This window comes from Hirundo rustica, chromosome 3 (genome assembly GCF_015227805.2).
Source record: "Hirundo rustica isolate bHirRus1 chromosome 3, bHirRus1.pri.v3, whole genome shotgun sequence".
NCBI lineage: Eukaryota > Metazoa > Chordata > Aves > Passeriformes > Hirundinidae > Hirundo > Hirundo rustica.
In genome coordinates, this window is record NC_053452.1 from 23,942,046 (window position 1) to 23,968,770 (window position 26,725).

The following is a 26,725-nucleotide window of genomic DNA, read 5'->3' on the forward strand; positions in this document are numbered from 1 at the left end:
TGCGGTGTTGCCATCCAGTTTATCTCAAATATTCACGTTTTATGAGGTAAAAAAAAAGTCGAGACTGACTCCAGACCGAGGCTGAGTGACAACAGTCTTGCTGCTTGCTTTGGAGAGGCATTATTAGTCTGTTTTGTTCTATGCGAGTGCGTTTAATGTTCTTGTGGCTGTGTTTTAATGTATGTTATAGGTATTTCTGATCATGCAGTGATAACTTGTCAGTCTGGTTTCCAGATGTAGGGAAAAAAGTATAGACTTAAATTCCTATATATTGAACTAAAGTCTCATGTCCCAGCTAAGAGTGTTTGACACAATCCATTACTCTTTGTCTGATCTCAGCAATTCTTCCCAAACTCTGGTCTGGTGGCTGTCTACCCCAGGCTGGTTGGTTGGTTGATTGATTGATTGAAGAGTGCTAGCAGGAGTAGTGCAGCTGCTTTCTTACGGTGAGATAAAGGGGAGATGACTACTTGCATCCGTACTTATGGCCTTTAAGTGTTCATGGTGCCTTATCGTAGGATTGTAACTTGATGTAGTTAGTCGTGTTTGCTGTTTCTTAATACTTGCCCTGAAAGCAGCCCATTGTAGTCAAATTACATACTTTTGAAAAACCTTTGGTGTATGTGTGCTTCCTAGAATATGTCAGGAAAATGTTGTCCAGACTTTTCCTGCTTTGGGAATTTTGTGGTCTTTGAAGAACTGTTTCTGTGACAGCTTTTGCCAGATGACTGTCACAAATGGGAGTGAACAAGCTGTGACTCCTTCATGCTTGCTGGGTTTCAGGAGCTGGAGAGGAAGATTAGCAAGGAGAAGGTAGGAGCAACTGTGGTTGACTGCCTGCAAATGCCTCAACAATTGAGGATTTGCAGTCCCACAGTTTAATGTACACAAAAGAACTCACAATAAGAAACCACTGAAATGCCACAGCCACAGGAAAATCTTGAACCAATGTTTGTACTTTGAAGGCAAGAAATCATTATGAAAACTTGCAGGAAATTAGGATTTGTTCTTTTAGTTCTCCTAAGGTGATCTATTTGAGGCTTTTTGTCTTTATTTTCTATGGATGTGAAATTTGGGCACACGTGCAGCACTATGACTGTGCTTGTCTGGCAGTTCTTAACTACTGATAAAAGCTACTGGAAGTTTTAGTAAGCTGTTACAGCTTTCAGGAATGCTATGTTCTTACAGGTGTCATGAAAGTAACCACCTGAAAGGAAGAAGGGTTCCTTGCCAGCGTGGTTTGGAGGAGAGCTGTCTGAAGAGCTTGACCTTTTCTTTTTCTGTTATTTGCAAGGCTACTGCTGAAACTGCATTTCGGAGGTTACAGTAAAAGGGCAGAGTTTCACTTTGTCAAGCTCTTAGATATTTGCAGGTGCATGTAATGATATTTTTTTTTCCATGCAGTCTGGAAGTTGGCTTGCTTTGTACTATTTCTTCTCTTGGATTCTTGTCTTATCCTTCTCTTGTCTTCTGTTTTAATTATTATTTTGTTGTTTGGTTGGTTTTTTATCCCTCTCTCCACAGTTCCTCTGTCACATTCAGTACATGGGTGCTTCTGGATTAGATGTGACATGATAATCAGATAGTTCTGAGATTGGTCCTGCATTTGTTATAGAAACTATGCATAAGAAGTTATATTAATGTTAGCATATAGAATCACAGCATGGGTTGTGTTGGAAGGGGCCTTGAAGATCATGTAGTTCCAAACCCTTGCCAAGGGCAAGGATGCCACTCACTAGATCAGGTTTCTCGGGGCGCCATCCAGCCTGGCCTTGGACACTTCCAGGGATGGGGCATCCACAACTTCTCCTTGCTTTATGTTGTCTCCTCTCTTCTGTATATCCTTTCTTCTCTGTATCCTTATTTGCAAATTGTGTTTCTGAATATAATCCCTAGAGGGCAGCAAAGTAACTAATGCATTCGGAAGGTGCAAATTGGCCCAGTCTAAAGATTCTCTTTATGAGCTCATCAGTTTTTCATTCTTGGAGATTATGCCTTTCTTCTTAAAATGTATCTCCCAAGTCATAATTTTAGGGGGAAGGTTTGTGTTTGGGCAGGATGGCAGGGATCCTTGGAGTACAAAGTGGATTGCAACAGAGAGGAAGGGAATTGGGGAATGAACAAGTTGCAGATAAAGAAGGTGAAGCAGTTGCCTCTTCCCTTTTAGTGAAATTGCTAAAAAGTAGAAAGAGAAGCTCAAAAGGAAACAGCTTTCCCTATCCATTAATTCACTCACTTAAAACCGACGCAGCTTCTGAGGATACTCCACACAGGGTTGAGGCCTCTTGAAATTTTTGTTAGTGTGGGTTCTTGGAATTCATTGCTTAAAACCAGGCTCTCATTGAAGTGTGGACTCCTGCATATTATTCCCTTACAGTGATGGTTAATGACAGTATTAACTGTTGAGTGGTGAGCTAGGGGAAAGTAAAGACTGTTTATTCAGAAGAAACCAAATTCCTAAAACTAGGTTTTAACATGCCTATATTACTATAGAATCATTTAGGGAGGAAATGACCTCTAAAATTGAATCCAGCCATTAACCCATCACTGCCAAGTCCATCATTAAACCACATCCCTAAGTGCCACATCCATGCTTTTTGTTAATACCACCAGTGATGGTGACTCCACTGCTTCCCTGGGCAGCCTGTTCCAAGGCCTGACAACTCTTTCTGTAAAGAAAATTTTTCCAAATATCCAATCTAAACCTCTTCTGGTGCCAACTTGAGGCTGTTTCCTCTCATTCCATCTATTATTACCTGTGAGAAGACACCAATCCTCACCTCCCTACAGCCTCCTTTCAGGCAGTTGCAAACAGCTATGAATATTCTCCTCAGCCTCCTTCTTTCCTGGCTAAACAGCCCCAGCCCACTCAGTTGCTCCTCATAAAATTTGTGCTCCAGACCCTTCACCACCTTCATTGCTCTTTGGATGCTGTTCAGCACCTCTTGTATGTTATGCCCATCTCACCCATGAAGTTTCTAACTCATTAAATTCTAGGTCAGGGAAAGCATTGCAAGTCGCATGTTTGGCCTTTTTATATTATGGTGACAGTTTCATGCTTTCAGGTTTTTTGGAAAGAGCATTTTGACAGTTTCCTGTCTTGGGAATGTTGCTTTACATCATTTAAAATCTGTGTCTTTAAATATTTTTAGAAACAGGTCAACAGATTTGTTATGCTTCTTCAGAAAAATTATAGATAGATGATGTGTGTTGTGTGAAACCCAAAGAAAATAGGATGGCCATAGAAACCTTTTGGCAATATCCAGCCTGGAAACTTGTGCTTTAATGTGAAGGTTTATAATTGTTCCAGAAAGAAAAGAAGAAAAGTAAGCTCTTTGCCGTCAAAAACACATTAAGAAAAGCATGCTTGGGATCAAGGTAATTTCAGATAAATTACTCTGCTTGGAGTCTGTTCACGCCTCTGCTGGAAAATACATAGGTGTCATCTGTCAAGTACTGTGTTTCTTTTATATTAAACACAACTAGTCCTGCTGGGTGGTAAGTGGGAGGCTTAGAGTGGACAGGTTGAGATTTATTAGTTCTTTTATACTGATGGCTGTTGATGTGTTTTATTCAACATTGTAGAATTTTCCAAAGACTTCACATTTTACTGGAACCAGTGGAAGGAAGATGGTGGATTTTCTACAGCTCTAGAAAATCAGGCCTTCAGTCTCAAGCTAGCACTTATTTGTATTTTCGAATTCTAGTCTTAATGTTTTAAGGCAGAAATTAGTAAAAATTTTTTCTATAACTGGCCATTAAAATGAAACAGCAAAGCGTTTGCTAACTGCCTTTCTACTGTTAATATCCTCCAGCTGAGATTTTTTTTTTTTTTTTTTTTTTTTTTGTAGTGCTGTCTTCCAGTTATAGGTTTCAAGAGTAATCTGCTTTCCAGATCTGGATTCTGGATTCTGCATCAGGACAGTTGGTAACTTGTTCTTGGAAGATGGAGAAAGTCATGTTGCAGTTCCTTTGGGAAGTCCAAGGACTTCAGCAGTTGTAGATACTTTTTCCAAATTAAATGCCTGTCACCAGGTATCATGTCATGCCCTTCTGAAACCTTTGCCAAAATTTGAGACTCAGACTGTGTTGCACAGTGTTAGTGCTAGATATGTTGAGTGGAGTGGGGAATGTGAGGACTTGGCAGTCTGTTAAAAAGAGTATTTTGAAATAAATTATTTGTTGCACTGTAGGAAGGCTTGTTCAGGAGCAAGTATAATGGGCTAGTGCTAACATCCATCTTGCCCAGTACTTTGATCCTGACAGTTCTACAGAGGAACTCATTTTGGAGCCAGTGCCATAATCTCCATTGTGTGTTGGCAAGAAGCCAATTCTTGGTCTTCTAAAGATTTTTACTCTGAAGTGTAAAGCTTGGTATCTTAAAAAAAAAAAAAAATAAATTCTTCATACAGATATGTTATGAAAACTTCTGTTTCACCTTTACGTGTTTGTAGACTTCCTACAGGTGAATTTTGCTGACACTGTATAATTATGTTTTTGTTCCTTAAAAATAAATTATTATTTCTTTTTCTTGGCAGGAGGGAGAGGTGTTCCTGCTCAGCCCTTTCGGTATCATTGTTTCATTTCTCTTCAGTTAAGCTAAATATCTGTACTGTTTGCAAAGAGTAAAGGTGTTCTGTGTCTGGTTGATTACAGTGGCACACTGTGGGAAAAGCCTGAGTGTAGCTGACTTAATCTTGTGTTACATAGGCAACTCAGGACAACAGGTCATTTCAGAAAGTCAGTTTACAGATATCATTTAACCACTTATATTTTTGCATACCCTCTTTAAAAGAAATTTTGGTAATAGCTGGCAGCATGTCTTTGAATCAGAGCATTGACATTCAGTATTGTCAGTGAAGATTTTCAGACTGTGTATGAAAGTCTTGTATACATGGCTGAAATGGTAGCATCTCTTTACAAATAATTTGGGTTTAGGGCCAGTTTTTTCCCACAGAAGGGAAAAAACATATTGTAATTGTTTTGGTAAGATAGTGTGCTTTTACTTTGCCCTGTTTCACTTTTGCATAGTTCCCTAAACTACTTTCCACAGGATCTTCAGCAGAAAGCAGAGGTCACCTAATTGATACTTAAAGCTGTTGGACTTCTGTAAGAAATGTAGTTTGGTCCTCCTGTATGGTGTTTACATTTTTATGCATTTGTTTGTTGTGGTTTGGAAGGGGTTTTGTTTGTTTTTTTAAATGCAAAGCAAGTGCTTTGATTGCATGCAGTTGGGGAAACTGTGCTAAACTTTAAAATGCTTTACTCTTTCTTGTCAGGTTGTCTGTCGCAGTGCTAACTTGAGGAGGTGACCATTTGCTGTGAGTTAATGTTCATGCTCTCTCATGTGGACCTCTCCTTTTCCTTCTATGAAGCAACATCACAAAGGGAATACACTCTGCCAGATTTTTTCCTTGCCATTAATAGTACCAAGGACTCATTTTGTTGAGAAGTGTTCTTTAAAACATCCTAGAATAAAAAGGGAAAATGCTCTGCTATGTTAGCATTGTTGTGTGCTGAATTTTGAAAAAGAGAGACCTTTGCCCCAAACAGCTTACAGTTTGTTTTGGATCCAGCCAGTGTATGTAATCAGAAATTGCATTTCCAATTAGGAAAGGAAAATGAAGGGAGAATAAAGGAAACAGCAGTAATATGTTAACATGGAGAAATTACGTAAAATCACTGTAACCCTCTGCTGCCTGTCAATTTAAGATACAGTGTTATTGCAGGAGTAATCTTAGGGGTCTGAAAGAAACAAATGTTAAGAACTTTACTTGAGGAAGATTATGTATTTTTACATGTGGAAAAAAGGCGTAAGGAGTGGTGTAGTGACCAGAAGTGGCAACTTTTTTTGCTGTATGTCTTAGGCCTTGGACTGTCAGGATGTTTTATGCTGTAGCATATTAGCACCTTCTGCTAAATTTTGTCCCCCACAGCTTATCCTACCTTGCTGCATGTGGTTTAAGAGTGGGGGAAAAGACTCAGGTATAAAGTGGAAAATAACAAAAGAAGGTCCCTGCTGTATTTCTGTTTGTATTTTCTGTTTGTATTTCTGCTTTGTGTCTTCTTTCTATAGAAAAGTATACACTGTTTCTTAGAAGTCCCTGTGTTATGGAGCTGTGCTGGATTTTGAAGGTCAGTGTTGCTGGACAGTGTAGATATCAAAACATAACTGCTATTTAAGTGTCATATCTTTTCCTGCTGTAACTACTGTTTGGTTCATGTAATGAGCCACAGTTCAGATACACAGTTTAGGAAAGATCAGCAAGAGGTTCCATTTTGAGAATATCTCTAAGATGGAGTTGCAAGGAACAAAAATATAATCATGAATTAATTTTTTCTCATATAAGTAAGATTTATTTTTCCACATGGAAAATACTGTTGCACTGGAATTTTCTAGGAGTGCAAATGGTTCTCTTAAAAGTATCCTGTTAAAAAACCCCAGCAGTTCAACAACAATCTGGCTTTTCAAGTTGTATTACACAGCGCTTCAGGAATGATGTTTTCTCTTCTCCTGTCTGAGGCAAATATGACTACATAAGTATAAAACTGGAATCTGCAATTTTGCATTTGAGGCTATGGATCAGTACATAAAGGGTCAATCTACAGTAGCAAAATTGTCCTTGAAAAGAATGAGCCGTTCGCAAAATTTCTGCTGGAGTGTTTGTTAAACTGAGAGGAAAAACAAAAGCTCATGCCTACACAGCTTCAGGGTGAAAATGTTGGGTACCACTCGGACCTTGCTGTTGTTGATTTCCACACATTTTTTAGAAAAACACCCCCTCAGCTTCACTCTCAGCCAGTGTTTCGAATTCTCTTATTGCTGGAGATGATGTTTTTACCTGCTCTTGTATAGTACACTGTCTTCCATCTAAATTACACCTTAGTGAAGGTGGCTTTTATCCTCAGATAAATTAAACTAATTAAAACTTGAAATGTGTTATAGTATGGGAGCCTGTTATCAGGTCCATTTGTGTTAGACACATATTGTTCTAGAAAACCAAAGAGATGACCCAGGTTTCAGTCACACTCTGAGCCCACTGTCAGAGGTCCTTCCCTATGGATACTGTAGAATTGGCAAGGGCATTTTTGATATATGACGTTCTGCTGATGTTTGTTGTGTAAACATACACTTCTAACAAGTGTGTTCCCACTCCATCCACTCATTCCCTAATTTCACCTTCCCATGTGCTGCATGCTGTATTTTAGTTTGGTAGCTGCAGATAGGCCTGGATAGTCTAAAAGAATGTCCTGATATTTCTCTGTACTGCATTAATTAACTGGTAGCAGTCTTTGCTTCACAATAATAGATGGAAGAAAAAAAAACCCCTAAACCTGTTCTACTTGTATTGTAAAAAAAATAAACAAAATTAGAAAAGGCAAACCTCCCCCCAGCATGTATGCAAGTGTTTGTGAAAATCAATAGCTCATGTGTTACTAGTTACTAAGTATGAATATGAGTCTAGTGCTGATAAAGACTGTGGAAAAAACTGCTTTTAAGATATGATCAAATTTAGAAAATTAATTTTTTTTCTCAGTGAATTGCTGGAGATAACAGAAAGATACTAGTTAGAATGAGAAAGTTTGTTATCACTTTATTTAAATTTTGAATGAAAAAAATGGTGGTACTAAGCTAGTTACAAAACCAACCTCCCTCCCTCCTAGATTTATGCTCTTCAGTTGTTTGGCTACTTCTCCTTTTCCCTCCCACTGTCAAAGAATGCAACAAAGTTTTGTCTACACAGAAAGCAAATACTGTGAGTTATGCAGCCTGTTGACATTAGTAAGTGGGAAATAATGTGATGAAATGCTAAACTCAGGAAAAATATAAAATAAAGTGAGAAGAGTATAGTCTGCCTTTTTTTCATTCTCTATTCTAGGGGTTTTTTTTATTTGAGGAGAGGTTGATTTTTGGCTGTTGATGAACCTTCCATAACTGAAAAAGTACAAGGAACTGGTATGGTAAAGTCTTAAGGTAAGAAACTCTATAGAATACATGAACTCAAAGCATGAATTCTGAGTACGGGTAAGCAAAACCTATAAATTATAAGCTCTGTGCAAGAAACTTACTCACTGTGCTGAAGATAATTTTTATGCTTGGTACTCTTTAAGGTGTGTTTCTTGCAGAGGCTGCTTGGAAAGAAGCACTAGCAGTGCCTTTCCCACCGTCAGCCTCACAGGTAGGATGCTTCTGTCCAGAAAACAAACCATGAGGCTTTTAAGACTGTTGGGCTTTTTCAATATACCAAAGACTTTAGGTTATGTTATGATCTGGGGAGTCTCACTCAGTATTATTTAGGAATTCTTTGTATTATTACATTCTCGGAAAATGCTATATAGTAGAATACACAGGGAAAAAAAAAAAAAAAAGGATCTGCTAGCTAGCACAAGCATATTCCTAACTAGGAATTATTTTTCTGAATCTGGGCTTAAACCATCTAATATTCAGTTTTATTCTTTGGACAGTATATAATAAAAACATAGGATTAAAGGTGGCTTTTAAAAATATTGTTATATTAGAGACCACTAGACAACAGTTGAGAGATAAAGATACAATTAGTAACAATACAGTAATTCAGCCTGCAGAGCTCCTTGCTACTTTACAAAAACAATCGCCCAGAACTATGGGTTCCTAGGCTTATTGTGGACAGGGCATGCAAATAAAAATATTTGTTACAATTCCTTAGCAGGGCCCTGCATTGTGTTAGAATTCAAGCAAACTGCATCTGAGCTGCTGAATTTTGCCTTGTTTTATATTGGTTGAGAGACAGAGGAAAAATGAGGCTAGTGAAGTACACAATAGAAGTGTTAATGAAAAAAACCCCACCAAACCCAAAGAAACGATGGGTGCTTTCTATCCCTTCTCTGAGTAACAACACCAGTGGGTCACTGCCTGTGCTCTGACACTGGGAGATGCTGGCCATGTCAGGACGGGGTTGAGCCAAGAGGACTGAGCAGACACAGCTGCAGTGAGGGGAAGGGTGATAGTAGCTGTTGTCCCAAACAGGATGTGTGAGGACTTCTTTTATGTTGGGTTCTGGGGGTATTATGTTTTTCCCTCCTTAACTCTGAAAATCCAGGATACTTCCTCCTGTTGAAATAAATGGAGATGGACATGCTGTCCAAATGGGGAAAAATTTTCTATGCTCTTTTAAGGTGTTCTTTAAGAAGGAACAGTTCCTCCCTGTTAGCCCACACTCCAAATGTTAGATGTATAAATAAAAACTGGCTGTGTACTGCCTCATCAGTTTTATTTTGAGATTTTTTTTTTCTTCCTTTCAGAACATTGGTATTTTTTTTTTTTTTTTTTTTTTTTTTTTTTAGTTATTTTCCTGTAATTGTTACCCATAAGAAGTCTGGAGGAAATTCAGTAATTCCAAAACTAGAAATGTGTCAATATTTATTGTTTGACAAATTTGTTATGGCTGCTTGGAAATACTAACATACCTTGGTTCCTAGGTCTACAGTCTGCTGTGCAACTGGATATTTCTTTGAGTTTATTTTAGACCCCAGAAATAATTGGACCTTTAGGAACCTCAGGCTGAACTTTACCAGTGTCTTGAGATACTGTAGAAATAACTGAAATCATTTCAGTAAGGTGCACAGGTATCTTCCCAAACTCCCTCCTTTTGACGGACACATGTACTTGTTAAACTGCTGACTTGCTGTAGTTGTAAGGACTTTTGTTTCTTATTGCTCTTCCCACAAGATAACGAGGTTAATCACAAGCAAATTAGTCTTCATGGATGTTATTACTTAACAGGAGGCCTTTGCCTGCATTCCTTTGGGGGTAAGAATTTGTACAATAATGACTGCTTTATTGATTTGAATGTAAAAATAAATAAATAAAGTTATAATTGTTTCTCCATCTTAGTTGGAATTCAGAATTTCTTTGTTTGTTTGTTTAGTATCTTATGGCAGTGTAACTTGTGTATGACCTTCTGTAATTTGTTATTCTATCAATTAATGTATTTGACAGCTTATCAAAAGCCAAATGGTAGTATACAAATTGAACTCAATTTAAAGATTGAATGCTCTTTTTATTTTCAGAGTTGGTGGTAGTTTGTTATAGCTGTATTACGATTCTTGTTTTTGACAGTTTATTTTTTACAAAGAGCAAAAGGAAGCGTGCAAAACAGAGAAGAAACCAAAAACCAGTTCTTTTCAATATAATCTAGCTAATTTCTTAGCCTATGAGATGCCCTTTACAACCAGAAGAGTCTAACAGGAGAAGCCTTGTGCAACTTTGGAAGAACTGGGTTTGTCCAGGCTGCGAGGCAGCAAGAGCTGACAGATGAGTCTTACAGCAACTCTTCATGTGTTTGAAAACTTGCAAAAGGGTTGGTGATTTTTGTGTCTGCAGAAGGAAGAGTTTTTACTGGCTTCAAAGACCAGATGACTTAGTGGCATTTTAGGAAAACCTCTCTTACAGGATTTGTTAGATGTTGGAACAGGTTGCCAAGAGACTCTACTGGCTGACAAAGGGGGAGTTTTTAAAGTTACCTTAGTATCTCTAAAGAGTGAACCATGTGACAAAGTGAAAGAAATGAGCTCTGTCCAGTCCGAGTGTTTTTATTTCATAGATGCTGGGGGGTTAAATGACCTTCACACAAATGAATTCTTGGAACTGATGTTTTCAAGGTGTTTGTGTGTATGAACACTGGAAGTTGACAGTCATGTTAGTAAATAGGTTGAAACACAGGCTGCTGCCAAAGAGGGATGTGTCTTAGCTGCCCTTTTCAGGCTAGTTTTCAATTCAATGGGGTGACAAATATTCACAGCTTAGTTGAAGGCAAGTCTGTCCCTTTTGCAGCAGCAGCTGCTCAGTGTGACCATGGAACAGGAGCTTAAGGCTCTGCGGCCAAGGGATCGTGACTTACTGGGATGATTGATACTACATGACCTGACCTAGGGCCTTGTTCAGGAGAGAACAGGCTGAAAGAGCAGCATAATGCAAGACAGCTGAAGGGTCTTCTATAGCAAGCTTTTATATTAGCCTTAAATGAAAGTGTTAGGCATTTAGTTCTGTCCAGTAGGCTTTAGCAAGCATGCAAATTAAGCAACTCCTTTTCAACTTTCAAAAAGAATTAACAGCTGGAGAACCCACTAGTAATGAAGTTGAACAGCGTATGTGTCCTGCTTCAAGTGGGCCTTTACCTCCAGCTCTCTATCACTTTCAAAATTTACCAGTGATGGTGAGAAAATGAGTATAGAATTGAGAATAATCACAGTGATAAAACATTATCACTGTGACCCTCTGCTGTAGTGGTGTAGAATTCATACTGCCAGCAAGAATCATATTTTGCAGGGGGAGAGAGTCTAAAGGGGGTAGGAGATACAGGAGAAATCTTCCATTTGTTATTGGGTCTAGCAGAGATGGAGTTCATTTACCCCACAGCAGCCCCCAGAGCTGTGCTGTGCATTGGCAGCTGTAAAGGTGCTCATAAGACACCAGCGTTTTGGCTGGCACAGCATCAGCGCTGTCACTCCATCATCGTCCCCTCACCAGGAGCGTGGGAGTGGGCAAAATCTTGGGAGAGGACATAACCAGGACAGCTGACTCAGTGACCAAAGGGGTATTTCATACCATTCCTGCTCAGATACAGAAACTAAGGAAAAGGAGGAGGGAGGGGGGACATTAGTTATTTACAGTGATGTCACTGAGACACACAAAGCAATCACACGCAGACAAGAGATTTTCGCAGAGGTTATTCCGACCCAGCTCCCAGCTGAGAGAGCGGAGAGAAGAGAGACCCTTTGTTTATTTCTTACTTTTTATACATTTGTGGGTCTAGCAGAAGATTGGCTTTTTGGGGTTTCCACCCCTCAGCCTCAGTGGCCAAACCAATTGTCAGTTACAATTGTTTTCAGGTTAGAAATATGCAAACAAAGGACAGAGAATGAAAAACAAAGGATTTGTTTATGTTACATCTGTGGGAAAAAGGTATAACTGCTCTTAATATTGTACAATAACTAAAAAGATCTGACTCCATTTAAGAAAATCAAAAGGCTCAGAAAAACCAGGGTAACATAGTGTTTAGCCTCTGGAGCAACCACTGTGTGTGCTGAAGCCCCATCTCCTGGGAAGTGGCAAGATATCACTCACTGATGAGAAGTAAATGATAATTTTTTTGGTTTTTTCATTTGCACACTTCTCTTTTTTTCTTTTTCTTTAGTAACCTGCCTTGACCTACAAGGGTGTTTTCCCATCTTATTTTACTGAGGAGGGGAGTGATGGAGTGGCTTGGTGGGCACGTGGCATTCGGCCAAGGTCAACCCCACCACCCTTTGCTGCAGCATTTCAGTCAATTGCAGTGTTACAGGGTAGATGTAATATTGCAAATGTAACCCAATGTAGATAAAATAATACCTCTGACATGAAACTTGTAGGATTAAGCATGACACTGAAAAATTAGGTAATCAGAGACTGGACCACACAGTGCAAAAATGCAACATAAACTGCTGCCAGCCCACACTTCATGGAGTTGCAGAAAAAAGTCTTCAGTTTTTTAATCTTGTGTCACCTCATTCCCACTTCTGTGTACTTGCTGATTCAGTTTAAAACCTTTTTCCTTTAAAAGCCTCACAATTCCTGTAATGTACGTCAGCTGCCAGGTGTCTCCTAAGTCATGGATATTCCTGCAGAGCCCAGCAGAAGCTAAGCTATAGCATGCACTTACTCCTCTGGCACAGTGGCTTTGAGGAATAATGAAACACTACTCTGCATCCCAGTTTTCCAATCTCACTCTTGGTTGTTAGCAGTTGCAGAAATTCAGTGTGTCAAAGGCTACATTTACAATTTTGTCTGAGAATTTAGCATCTCTGCAGGTTTGGCCTGTGCTGCTGAAGCTAGCAGGAACTAAATAAGCTGGGGTCTTTTTATGGGTGGTTGTTAGGGATACTTAGATGTGTAAAGATGCAAATAAATGCTTCTATGGGCTCTTTTAAACCCCAGCATTTCAGGGAGAGTTAGTGATCTTTTTGCAGCTTCAGGCACTTGATTGATTTTTTTTTCCCTTTTTTTTTTTTTTTTTTTTTTCCCCTCCTAACCTGCATCTCCTTGGCAGCAAATGCAGGTGTCCAGCACACAGATAATCACCAGTTTAAAAGAGGCTTCTGTGGCACAGCTAATTTCTGCCTGGCAGCTAGGCTGGCCCAGGGGTCTCTAGGAATTTCCTAGGTGCCCGGCTGGCACCAGGATGCTCAGGGACTCAATCTGTAGCTCCTGCTGCAATGAAATTGTCACCTGCCTTCACCCCTCGGGTCTCACACTCTTAAAAATGCTGTGGGAAGCAGGAGAGTGGTGGCAGGAAGATCAGACTTTTCAGGCAGTGTTGTGTCACAGTCAGCATTTGGCCACAACTGTGTGGCTGAATTGGATCATGTGCGTGGCTGTGCTGGAGCTGACGGTGGTTCCTGGCTCTGCTGTGCTCCTGGCCCAGGCCTTACCCAGGAGAGAGCAAGCTGGGCAGTGCCAGAATTCTGTGGGAACAGTGGTAGTGGTTAAAATCCCAGGTGATGCAGGCCATCATGTTTGCCATACTTTATTTGCTCACGCTGTGAGATACAGCTTTTCCTCAAGCAGGTGAATGTGGAGAAACATATTCCTGTCTCCAGTATGTCTTGAGCTGTGGAGCCTGAAGGTGTTACACTTAATGAGGCATTGCAGCAACTAAATGCCAGTGCCAGCAAGAAAAAAGATGCCCTTTAAATTTAAAAGATCTGAGTATTTTCCATTTACGGATAGATTGGTTGGGGGGAAGAACAAAGTCAATTAATCTCTGAATGAAAACTTGATGTCAGTTAAATATCCCAAAGAGTTCAAGACCTGTCACAGTCAGGTCATTTAAACAGTTTGTCTCGCTGTTTCCACGGAGCTGTCATTCAGTTTGACCACATAGTACTAAGTAACCTTCTAACAGAAATCATCGTAGGGAAGCGTGAAGCGCGACCCGGGATGAGGGCGGCGGGCAAAGGCTCCGGAGCTTCGCGGCGACCCACCCGGGGTGGGATGTGGCGGTGCAGTTTGTGAGCGGTCTTTGGGCGCTCCTCCTTTCTCATCCCGCGGGGCTCGCCGGCGAGGGGTCGAGCGCGGCAGCAGCCGCCCCCGAGCGGGGGAAGCGGCCGGCGGAAGGCGCCGTCCGCCGCGGACGGGCCGAGCGCTCCCGGGGCCGGCGGCCGGCGGCGCGGCGCCGCGCCGGGCCCGGACGATGGCGCTGCAGCCCCGGGGTTGCGGCGCGGCGGCGGCCGGCGGGGGTCGCTGCGGAGCGGTCCGGCGGCGGCGGCGGCGGCGGCGCGGGGCTGCGGTGCGCGGGAGGCGGCGGCGGCGGTGCCGCACAGCCGCCGGTGCCGGTCCCGGCGGAGGCATGAGGAGCGCGGGGCGGGCGGGCGGCGGCGCGGCAGAGCGCGGGTCGGCGCGGCCCTGAGCGGAGCCGCCGCGCCGCGCTGCGCTCCCGCAGGGCGACTATGGCCGGGGGAAGGCGAGGGCTGGTGGCGCCTCAGAACACGTTCCTGGAGAACATCGTGCGAAGGTCTAACGGTAAGGGGGCACCGGGGGCCGGCTCTCGCCGGCCGCGGGGAGCCCGACGCGTCCTCGACGGGGACGGCGCCGGGCGGGGGGCGCCGAGCCCCGGCCGCTGCCGGGTGGCTCCGCCGAAGCGGCGCATCCAGGTGCCGGAGCCGGTGCCGGCTGCGCCGCCCGGGTCCCGCCGAGAGCCCCGGGCTCGGGCTGCAGGTGCGCCGGCCGCGGCGGGCCGGGATCCGCGCCCCGGGGGCGAGCGGCGGCAGCGCCCGGCCCGGGGCGGGGGGCTCGGGGCGTCCGGCCAGCGGAGGGGGCGGCGGCGGCGGCTCTGGTCCGGGAGGAGGTGCGGGGATTCAAGATGGTCCCCGGGCAGGGAGAGCCCGGTGCCGGGGCATCGGCCGGGGCTGCCTGCCCGAGTTGAAAGGGAAGGTTTGTCATGAGTGAAGAGAGAGTTTGCCATTTTGAGGGCTGAGGGCAGATATATTTTTTTTTTTCTCCTAGCGCACTGTAACTAGGTCTCTCTCTTGGAAAACTGTGGAGTGGAAAATGCCTCGAGTTTCACAATTGCATGCAAATATGTATTAATGCTATCCAGATTCTTTCGCTTAGGGACTCACCAAAAGCTGCTCCCTCTGTAAGCCGGCAACCATGCAAGCGTTCGTGGATTTGTTTAACCTAGGCATGTGCATTTCTTTTAAAGCCCCGAGCCGAAGTTGTCCCATTTTTAATGCTTCTATTGACTTCAATGGGGTTACTTCAGGGGTTAAGAACTTGTAGTGTGGTTGAGAATATGCAGGATCAAGCTTCTTTTGAAGACAAGACGAGTTAATTAATTAAAAACATGGTCAGTTTGTTCTGATAAGGCGAAGACAATTAACCCTCTTGATAAGCAGCTAAAAACTCAAATGATGCCAAGAATGATTTTCAAAAAATTTTTTTTTTTTTAATTAGGCAGTATTATTGGAGAACTAGCCTTTGATAAGAGCATATTTTCACTCAAAATTGTGAGGCTCTTTTTATAGGTTATTTCTCTCTGCAACTTTCCTGTAGAAGGGAGGGAGCTGGAGGCTGCATTCCTGAAAAAATTACTCTCCAGTCTTACAGTGAACATTGCCTTTTTTTTTTTTTAATGTATTTTAAAATGAATGTTACATGTCATCACATTCAGGCTGCTTCTCTAATCTTCCAACAACAGTTATTGAAGGTTTTTCTCAAAACGGTCTTGACTTTGTAGATTATTTTCTTCATTAAAAACCGATTTCCTCTTTTGGCTTTCAGTGCCAAAGCCTCGATGCAATAAATCAATTGAGGCTTGGAGATGGGGGGAATCATGCAGCAGAAGCTATGCTCTGCTTGTTCCTCTCTTCCCCCATTATTAAGAAGGTGTCATAACAGAGCGTGGTGCTAGACAGCACAGGTAGCATGACAGCACTCCATTTCCAAACGCTCAGCAAGTCCTGAGGACTGGAATCAATACAAGTTTTTAGATTAAGCTCAGTAGGAAATGATGCGCAGGTCAGACATACTAGAATAAGCTTAGGTAAGTGACTCAGGTTTAGAAGCCTATTTCTTCTGTGATGTGCCTTCAAGTTTTTGCTGGACCCAATCCAGCTTTGCTGTAAATGTGGTGCTGTCACACACCAGTGTTGGATGAATCAGTTTTTCTAAGCTTTGTCTGTTTGAAGAGACAAGGATAGACTCCTTTCTCTCGTGCTGAGACAGGGCTGTGCTGACCAGCACGGGGGCAGAATGGAAACATGCCAGCTCCTTGTTGCCCGTCTCATCTTGTCCTGCTTGCTTGGCCATTGAGATGATTTGGGATGCCCACAGGATGAGCGCTTGAATGGGCCCATAAAGCTTGAGGTTTGGCTCTCCTTTCTTGGTTTCGTTCAATTGGGTAGTAATGTGTCCCACAATAAAGCTATCTATGCCATTTGGGATTTGTCAAATAAACCTTGGGCTTGTTGTCAAGCTTGTATTTGCTGGCACATGCAAGCAAGTTGAGTAGTGCCAACAGATATTAAGTTGATACAGATATAGGAATGTTCCTAATTTGGGGAGGATTCCCTCTGAAAAGAGGAATTTTGTCATTGAACAGAGATAATGTACTAAGTGCTTCATGTGAAGGAACTTGTACATGATATGAGTATCATCAGTCATGGGGGGACTGAGGAAAGTGTGTTTTGGGGCAGGGGGTGTTAACTCAGTGAAAGGGGCTATATGGTGATAACAAGGGCGTGCAGCCTCCTTTGCAAGCATTGCTCTGAGGACAGCACTAATTCCACCATTATTTTACCAGTAGTTTTAACAAGGAATTCTTTGGATAGCCTTTTGTGTTAGATGTGGCACTGGTGAGCTGATGCACATTCTATGGCTGGAGGTGGTAGCAGTGTACGTAGGCATGCAAGTTCAGGGGTTTTTCCATTAGGGTTAAAATTTGATTCGTGTTTATAACACACCTTCTGCAGCAAGACTCACCTCCAGCTCCTTTGGTCTGAATCGTCTACTTCAGAGCTATCAGGAGTGAGAGCTTCTTCACAGGCTGCAAATCAACTGAGACAGGATCTCACACGCTGAATACCAGCCAAAAGAGCTGTGCTAGGGTTAGAGCTGCAAAGCATTTCCTTCCCACACACTGGGGTAAAGAGAGGATGGGATGGCCTTAGGGTAGCACACTGAGGAAAGGAAAGAACATGTAATGTGTCGTCTTCCTAGACCTGTGGACCTTGTCTGGTCCTCTGCGATTTCTTCTCACACAAAGACCTGCTGGATGAACTGTGAGCTTAAGGGTTTGCCCTTCTTCGAAATGAGGGACAGCATAATTCTGATCATCTTGTATTTAGTGTTTAAAATCTGTGTTTCTATACTAGCCACACAGAGCTAGAAAAATAAATGTTGCACGCAGTGGTTGGTTGATAAAAATTTCTTTGAAGCATTGAAATATTTAAAGACCAGAACACCCAGTGGGACAGAAAATGAGCCCATGCTGTAACACAGTGGAGTATATAAAGAATCACTAGCCCCTGATGGTTACTGCTAATGTGATATTAATGTTTTTCTTGGTAATGTAATACATCCAAAGTATACAAGCACTGTAATAATAACAGCTATGAACCTGGATTGTGGCCAGGGCACCCAATTCAACTGGTGCAGTTTATTGTAGAGGACAGTGGTTATTTGTCATATTCCAATGCTTTATCAATATCTGGAGATAAAAATAGTTTTCAATTTATGTAAATGCCAGCTGAATTCTTCAGTGCTTTCTTGGTCAAAATTCTCATTGAGATGTGTGATAATTGTGCATGTACAAGGATGGCAAAAGTAAGTCCTGTGTTTACATGGCTTTGGCATTTCAGTGGAAGTCACAGGTACTTTTCTGATTTATGGACAAAATAAGGAGGCAGGAAGAAGGGGAGATTAGAAGGCACAAGGGTTGTGTGTATTTATTTTCCTTTCACAAAATCCCTGGGAACACAGTAAGGAGACATCAGTTATGGAAGCAAACCTGAATCTTTTGATGGAGAATGCAGAGTTGCCTGTAGAGAGAAAGAAAAAACACCTTCAGACATAGCTCTTGAGTATAAAAGACATTTGCACGTTCTATGGCATTGCTTTCATTACAGGCTATAAAGTCCCAGTACAATAAACGTTTTGCATCCTGGGCATGCTAACCTTGTGCCATCATCTGAACCTAGGAGAGAAATTAACTTTATTGTAAACACTTCTGAAACTGAAAAGACTAGTTTTGTGTTCAGCCAGAGAGAAATGCAGAGGAAACTTAATGGAGAATGAGGAATGAAAACAGCAGAAACTGCAAGAGGACAGCTTGTAGATTTCTGTGTTAAGGACATTTTCTCTAAGGGAATGAAACAAAGGGTTTTACTGCACCCTGATCTTCCTTCTTTCCCATGTTAACAACTGTGGAGACACATATATTTTCATGCATGCATACAGTTGGTCAGTACGTTGAAATACCTGTTCACTATTGACAATCTTTTTTTCTCAGTATCACTGGAATTGAATGTAAAATTTTTTTTTCCTGCTGGCTTTTACGGGGCCAGAAGTCTAGTTTTGAATGTGCACCTTTATGCATTTAGAAGTGTACGACCTGATTTTGTTAAAATTACTTTTATAGATAGTAAGGAAAAAAATGTACAGCACGGAGATGACAGGTAATGTGCTTTAAAATTAATGTTCTGAAAGCTCAAGAAGTTCTTCTGTGATAATTTGATGTATCAATCCAGTTTTACATTAAATCCTAGAACAAGATTGTAAAACAAATCTTAATGAAACCCATTCATTGGAGAATTGGTTAATGCATTTTTGTAACTCATAGATAAAAGTGAGTGGGGAGTTACGTCTTGTCAAATACTTTTAAGGCTATAATCAGTAAATCAAATGGGTTCTTTAAACTAAAGAAAGACTGATAATCAATGCAACTAAAGCATGCCTTTTTCTGGATTAGTGTTCAGATCATATAGGATGGGAAAACCAAACCCCCATACCAGCTGAATGATGAAGTCTCACTGCTAAACAGTGTTTTTGTCCTTTAGTAAGAGTGGTGCAGTGTCTGGCTGTTACCAACTGATGAACTTTCTCATTTCTGAAAATCATCTCATTATCTCGCTCTAATGTCACATGTGTGTAGATGTTGTGGGATTTGCTTTTTGGCATTTATTTTGGGGGGGGTTGTGTTGGGTTTTTTTTTTTTTAGTTTCTCAGTATGGACAGCACTTCAAGGAGAGGTGACAAATCATGTTATCTGTTACACGTATGACACTTTTGGCACAATTTTGGTGCCATTTCTGCTATTCTTGTCCTGTTATTCTGCAGTAATTTGTTTTATTTTAAAAATATAGATAATTGTGAAGATTTTATAACTGTTAGAATGATGCATAATTTTCATTTAAACTTTTCTCATGGTAGGTGCCTACGGTGAAATATTTCCTATAACAATGCAAAGTAAGAATGTTGAGATGGAAAAGGTAGTTTTTTGTCTATTCTACCGGCTGCAATTAGTATTCACTTTCTGTAATGATTTAAAGTGACTCACTTGAAATTGTTGCTTTAGTTGGAGTCTCGTTATTTGTGGAAAAAATGATATAAAATTTTTAATAATTCTTTTCAACTTGTGCTTGCACTTTGCTCTGGTATACACATGACAGTGTAAGTCATGTTTGAACAAACATGGAATGTCTGTATTTAGGGAATTGTGTTCATGCTGTAGCAACCAAGGAACTCTTAAATGCATTTTGTTTTGAAAATTAAATAAATAGTTGCATAAATCTTTTATAAAACAGCCCAAATGATCCTATTTCTAGGGGTTTATGGTTTTTGTATTACAGTGAGCTTAAAATTTTTGACCTCAATATTAAGCATGGATAATTTTGAGGCCACTATTATTCTATAGAGACATCAAGTTGTTCAATGGATATTTAAACACTGAACCACTTCCACTGTAAGAATGAATACAAGGAGATACTGAGTGAATACGAGTATTCATGTAACACCACTGACTTCCACAGGAGGATGTGGGTGGAAGAGCAGAATTATTTGTATTTATTTTATTCTGCCATGTAGATGAGACTTGTTTGTATGACATCTCTGTCATTTGAGCAGGTCTGTACTTTCTTTGACTATAGTTACACCACTTCTGATAGAATGAAACTGTGTTTGGTCCCTGAAGTGCAAGTCTCGAATCCCATGCGTGGAAAAAAAGGATTGAATAGGTACTTGAAATTCAGTGTGACTTATTTCTACTGACTTTGGGCCATATTTTGATCTCAGAAGTTACATTTGAACAATGTAGCTAATCAATGTGACTAAATGCTTCTGGTTTACTTTTTTTTTCCAAAGCTAAGACTAAACATGAGCAAAAATTCATATATACCTGTCCTTTGTTAACAATTTTGACAGGCCTGCTTAGATGCAATGTTTGATTTCCATGCTCTGGGAAGAAATTAGACAGAAATGAAGCAAGCTCTTCAGTATCCAAATGATGCTGTTTGTTATGCAAAGTCACAAGTTTGTAAATACCATGTGTCCTTGTCCTTAAGCTGTGTGATACAATCTTTACTGCTATGAGAGTGGCACATGATTTTTGCCTGCTGCACATTTCTTACGCTGGTTGTGACACAGCATCTCTGCTGTTCTGTGCCCAGCTCAGGCAGCAGTAGCTGTATCCTCCACGCCTCTTCCATGGGTAAGGTAAGAGACACATATGATGTGCAGTTCTTTTTGTTCGGCTCTCGAAGCGGTTGGTGCTTGGTAATGCTAAAGAACTAGGTTTGCTGCCCTTAAGATCCATGTGAAGAGTTTGAGGCAGGATAAGAAAGACCTGCTGGTCTCAACAAGCAGGACTGTCATCACCCAGCTTGAGGGAGGCTGGGGTCTGGAATGAGGATGGCAATCCCTTCCCCCCTTCCCCATTTGGTGAGGAGCAGGTATTCCCACCATGCTGAGCCTGAGAGGGGAATAAATTGGGAACAAGCCTTTTGAGTGTTGTATTTGTACAATGACTATGGGAGAACACATAAATATATTTAAATCACATTTGTGCACTACACAAACCCAAGCACCCTGGGGGATTTGACTGACCCAAATATAGGAAAGTGCAGTGGGCACCAGCCGCTCTTGTTACTGAGGTCTGCACCACACCTGCCTGGGCAGAGGTTTCCACTCGGCTTCGTCTGTGCCATGAGGGAACACCTTCAGTGTGGGAATGTGACTGGCAGTGCTGTGCCAAGCAAAATACGTTTGGCTGTTGGTCTCTGACCTTCTGCCAGTGTGTCCCTGTGCATCACTGGTGAGACAGGGGAAGTAAAATCGGTGTGCTGGCCTCTGGAAAGAGGTGGAAGGGTCTCAGCTTGGCAAGATCCATGTTACAGGAGAGGCTGGGATGCAGTGGGAGGGGATATATAGCTGTGGAGGGCAATGAATAGTAAGGGGGAAACATTTCAGTAACTTGCTCCATGCTCATGTGAGGAGGTGACCACTCCTCAGTGAGCTAGTCCTGGCCAGATAAATGTTTGTGAGTGCAGCTTATCTACAGGAATTTTGGAAGCTAATGGACAGTTTTGGTTAAACAAAGTAATGTTAAAATGTAACGGTAGGATTCAGTAGATGGAGTAGTTTTGGTAGGATGGGCGCTCTAGACACTTGTGCTTGTTACTGTAAAAAGGACCAAGGTTATTTAGAAAACATCTTCTGATGGTCTGTTTTCTGAGTGGAGAAAAGTACTGGTTTCAGTGACTGAGTAAAATCCACTCTTACATTTTGGAAGGAGTTAAAATGTTTTTCTTGTTGCTTTTAAGTGGCCATGGCCTCTTTAGAGTGATTACCCAAACTGGATCTGACATTTGAGTGTATAGCTGCTGACATGGGTATAGTGCAACGAGCAGAACTAACCTGGGGAAAATGCAGGCTAGAAAATATGAAGTGATGCACTTCACAAAGTGATCCATGTTGAAGAAGCTTCTCTACTTATGCAAGTAATTGTGCTGTCTTTGTGATGCTACAGCTCTTACTTGTGTTTCTGCAGCACGTTGTCCTCCATGCTGCACCTCTGCATATTTCCTTGCCTCCCAATGCTCTTGTTCAGATTGTGCCAAATGCAACACAAGCCAGAAGCCCAAGTCTCTTTATAGGAGCCTGTCCTGTCCAGTTCTAGCTCAGGTTTTCTTGGAGCTCATAAGAAGGGCCTGTGATGCTTACAGCTTCTTCTTGGGCCAGGCAATACTGCTGACACAGTGGCCATTGTGATAGAAGCCGATTTTCAGGTAGGGGAGTTCACTGAGTCCTTTCAAAGAGGTGCTTCAAGTTACTAAATAGTTTTGATACTGCTGCCATTACATGTCCATTTCATCCCTGTCTTTGAAGAGAATTTAACAGTGGATTTCTTCATGGTCTTCCTCTGGCCAACTCCTTTCTTGGCCTTGCTGACCCACTTGTGAGTCCCTAAGAATCTCTGGTCTGTGATACTCAGAGTTTGCTAGAGCACCCCTCATGCTTGTTGTGTAACAAAGCCACAGCTGTTTCCTGGCCTCTGGGACCCTGTGTCCCTGCAGATGGAATGGCAGTATCTGCCTCACTGGATGTTATTCAGTATTTTCTTACATTAAGAAAAAAATGTAATGGATTATGAGCTGTCCCCAAGCAGCACATTGTCAGGGATGTCAATGCAATTGAATGTAAATGGTAGGAATGAGGACAGCCCTTCTGCCACTGGGATGTCGGTTGGAATAAGCTATGCAGTGAAGTTATAAGTAGGAATCCTTATTTTATGCTGTGTTGTAATGATTTTAATTCAATAAACCAGGCAGAAACACCAATTAATGTAGTGGTTTCACGTTCGCTAAATTCTGGTTACCAAATTTAGTGTAGTGGTCCTAGTGTTTGTTCTCTTTTTGTGGGAGAAAGGAGAAAAAGCAAAGAAGGCTCAAGCTTAAAAAGAAACAAATAATTTTATTTACACACACTAAAAGAATGGAAAAAGAAAGTTGGGAAAAAAAACTAAAAATAGAATGAAACTCCAAAAACACTCTTCCCTCCCCCTGTAAGATGTTAACCTTCTTATAAAACAACATAGAGAGACACAACCTTCAGTCAGTTTCACATATTTAAACATAATCTTTCATCACTTTGGGAGAGAAACCTCTCTAGAGTCCCATGGAGACACCCGCCACAAGACTACAACAGCCTAGTGGCTCCCAATGTCACAAATCTGCAACCACCCAGAATTCTTGCAGATTGTGCAGTCCCACCCCTTTCCCCTGGCTACTTATGGGCTTCTCAGTGTATCTTGCGTACTGTTTAAGAATGCTTCTTCTAGTACAAAACAAGGATTCTCTTCTTCTATCTCTAAAATAATTTCTATCTCAAAAGAAATAAAGACCTCCTTTTACCCCAGGAGCCGACGACTTCAAATCACTTTCTCTCTAAAATCATCTTTGTCTCAAAGGCTGAGACCTCCTTTTAACCCAGGAGCGAGGGCTTTGAGATTCTCACTTAAATCTCAATTCTGTCAATCCCCGACTTTGACTAGAACCAGCATTCCTCCAAACAACATTAAGATGTTACAAGGAACAGTCTGTTTCTCCATAGTTTACCCCAGAGAAGTCTGGTTAAAAATGTCCACTTCTTCAATCCCTCTGTCCAATAATCCTATCAGTTCTTTCACTTCTGATCCACTGACTTCATACGGTGTCATTTCTAGGTACATGCTCTCTCTTTCTTCTCTCTCTCAGGGAATGGTTAGGCCTTAGAAGCTCCATGTTGCCAGGAAAGGTTAAATCTGGCCAGGCCTGCAGTGGCCATATGATTTCTGCCCCTGGCTGCAGGGCTGTAGAGACAAATAACTGTGCTGATGGGGGAGGCTGGTGGATGTCCTCTTTTCCACCCCTCGCTCTCATTTAGGGTGGCTCAGCTTGGAGTTGTTATAAAGCTGCAGGGTTTCTTCCTCTGCTGCTAGCGGCTATTAAGCTGGGCCATGGCTTGGCCCCCCTCTGCCATGGCCCCGGGCATGTGGCCAGCACTGCCAACCTGCAGCCTCCTCTCTCCCTGGCTGGCAGCCTGGGGAAAGGGGGCTCAGCCTGGGGAAAGGGGCTCAGCCTGGGGAAAGGGGCTCAGCCTGGGGAAAGGGGGCTCAGCCTGGGGAAAGGGGCTCATGTGGGGGAAACGGGGCTCATGTGGGGGAAAGGGGGCTCATGTGGGGGAAAGGGGGCTCATGTGGGGGAAAGGGGCTCATGTGGGGGAAAGGGGCTCAGCCAGGGGAAACGAGGCTCAGCCAGGGGAAAGGGGGCTCAGCCTGGGGAAAGGGGGCTCAGCCTGGGGAAAGAGGGCTCAGCCTGGGGAAAGGGGGCTCAGCCGGGGGAAGGGGGCTCAGCCTGAGGAAAGGGGCTCAGCCAGGGGAAAGGGAGCTCATGTGGGGGAAAGGGGCTCATGTGGGGGAAAGGGGCTCAGCCAGGGGAAACGAGGCTCAGCCAGGGGAAACGAGGCTCAGCCAGGGGAAAGGGGGCTCAGCCTGGGGAAAGGGGCTCAGCCTGGGGAAAGGGGGCTCAGCCGGGGGAAAGGGGCTCAGCCGGGGGAAAGGGGGCTCAGCCAGGGGAAAGGGGGCTCAGCCGGCCCGGGCCGCTCCCCGTGTGGGCAGCTACTCCCGGAGGCCTGGCCGGGCCCAGCCTGGCCGCCCAAGGGCAGCAGGGCCTGGGCCAGGCCCTCCTCTGCTGCCCATGATGTTACCTGGTGACTGACCTGGAAGCAAGAGAGTGACCTGCAGGGAATCAGGGTTTATATGGGTACTTCCCAAAGTCACATTTGACATTCTCAGTGGTCAAAGCAGATGCCAATATCCCAAATTAGCCTTCTGATAGGTCTCTGTCCTTTCTAAAGCAATTCCGAGGTCCTGACCAGGAAAAAACACTCGACATTCCTCCATAATTAAAAACCTGTGCCAACCCATGGCATGTGTCTTACCAGCGTTCACACAAGCAAGACAGTTCTGAAGAAATGAGGTGGTTTTGTCAGCTATGTGAGGCCCAGATCAAAGAAAGGTCAAGATGCATGAAGTTGGAATTAGCTAGAAGGGAGAGACACTTATGGAACAACGGGATCATCAAAATCTCTGTCTTGTTCTTTGGTTTGATAGTGGTGCAAAATTTTTCCATTAAAGCTTTATGGGTACATAAAGATCTCTCAGCTTGCTTCTAACTCATGACTAAGCCCAACTTGGACTGTCAAAGAAGCATTGTATCACTGCATGCTAGAGAGGCTCACCCAGAGTGAGGTGAATAAAATACAACAGCCAAGTCATATTGACTTAAAAACTCACATGGTGAGGATGTTGACATCTAGTTGCTGTGGTAGCTTGATGATTAGAACAGTCATTCAAGAGCTGAAATAATGGCTGAGCTTTCACTGCCCTAATGGTAGCCTACATCTTCTAGGAGAATGTCCAAACTGCTGTTGGGGAACAGAAATGTGTGCACGTTCTCTATGCATCCTTTGGAAACTGCCAGTCCAAAAATACTGGGCTTTGCTGGGCCAAAGCATAAGTGGGAATGTGATTCTTCATCTCCTGTAATAATGGCAAAGAATCGAGTATTATCTGTGAGAACTGGGCTTATGTTAAAATATTAGGTTTTGTAACCAACATAGGAAAGGGGGAAAAACCCCAACCTTAAAATATTCCCCTTTTTCATTGTTTTCTGTGGTTTTACTTGGTCAGATTTCTATTTGCTGTGCTAAAGTTTTTCAGTTCTCCTCTCCAATGCTGCTCACAGAGCTTCCAGCTCCCAAGTCTTTGAGAGCTGGGCATCTAGGGGCTAGACGGTTGCAGTCTCGTTTTTTAGAGCTTAAATTCCCTTATGGATTTAGGACTTTTTTTTCACCTGTAAATAGGAGACTGTAACTCACAGAAACCTTGCAAGGCTAGATAAAGTATGGTTATCATAGTGATGGTTATCAGAAACGTGTCCTATATAGCCTTTAATGAAAAAACCTAAGAGATTATTTTTCTGAAGACAACAAGGTTTAAATATGAAAGGCAGGCAAATGCTTAACAGGAATTCTTTAGGAAGTGGAGAGAAGGGAAAGTTTCCTTCTGAGAAGGGAAGGATGTGAGAAGGAATTCTTAAGCAATTAATGCATGAAATAACACCATTCAGATCAGAGCAGGCCTGGCCTAATATTTGTATTTGCCCTTTTTTTTGTAATTTTTTGTACTTCCTGATGAAATTGAAAAATATCCTAGCACAGTCTAATGTAGTGTTTATAGCAGACTCTCAAAATCACTTGCTTTAGCAGTGAGAAATTACTTGGTTTGCTTATTTGTAGGAAGGGGTAAAAGAGGTGTATTTTTTGGGGAGAAAGGGCTTCACCTAAGCAAAACCCATGGTATTTAAAAGGGGCTGTGAGAAACAAATCTAAAATATCCTGAAGTTATTTTACTGGTGTATTTCACTCTAAAGAGTGTATAAAAATACACTTGATCATGCTTGTGGAATTGGGTGGTGGATTTAGCTAGCTACGGGGCTGCTTTATTTAAACCCACTTGAAGTTTGGGGTGAAAGATTTTGAAAGGGGAAATTGAAACAAACTAAACTATGGATGTGTGAGCAGCTGGGAGCTGATACTGAAAATCAGACAGTGCGGTGGACTCCCATAAGGGCTCTCCTTAAAAATGAGTGCCTCTTGATCTCATGTGACTGC

At 42.4% G+C, this 26,725-nt stretch overlaps 1 protein-coding gene across 3 annotated transcripts in view; it reads left to right on the plus strand.

Moving 5' to 3' along the window:
- Positions 1–14,421: 14,421 nt before the first annotated feature.
- Positions 14,422–26,725, plus strand: part of KCNH1 (potassium voltage-gated channel subfamily H member 1) — a 182,590-nt gene continuing 170,286 nt past the window's right edge. For all 3 annotated transcript variants that reach the window (XR_005700140.2, XR_005700141.2, XM_040059764.2), the window contains exon 1: positions 14,422–14,539. Coding sequence is in view for 1 of the 3 variants with exons in the window: in XM_040059764.2 (XP_039915698.1) it covers positions 14,467–14,539 (73 nt within the window). In the remaining 2 variants the exon portion in view is untranslated. The remainder of the gene's footprint in view (positions 14,540–26,725) is intronic.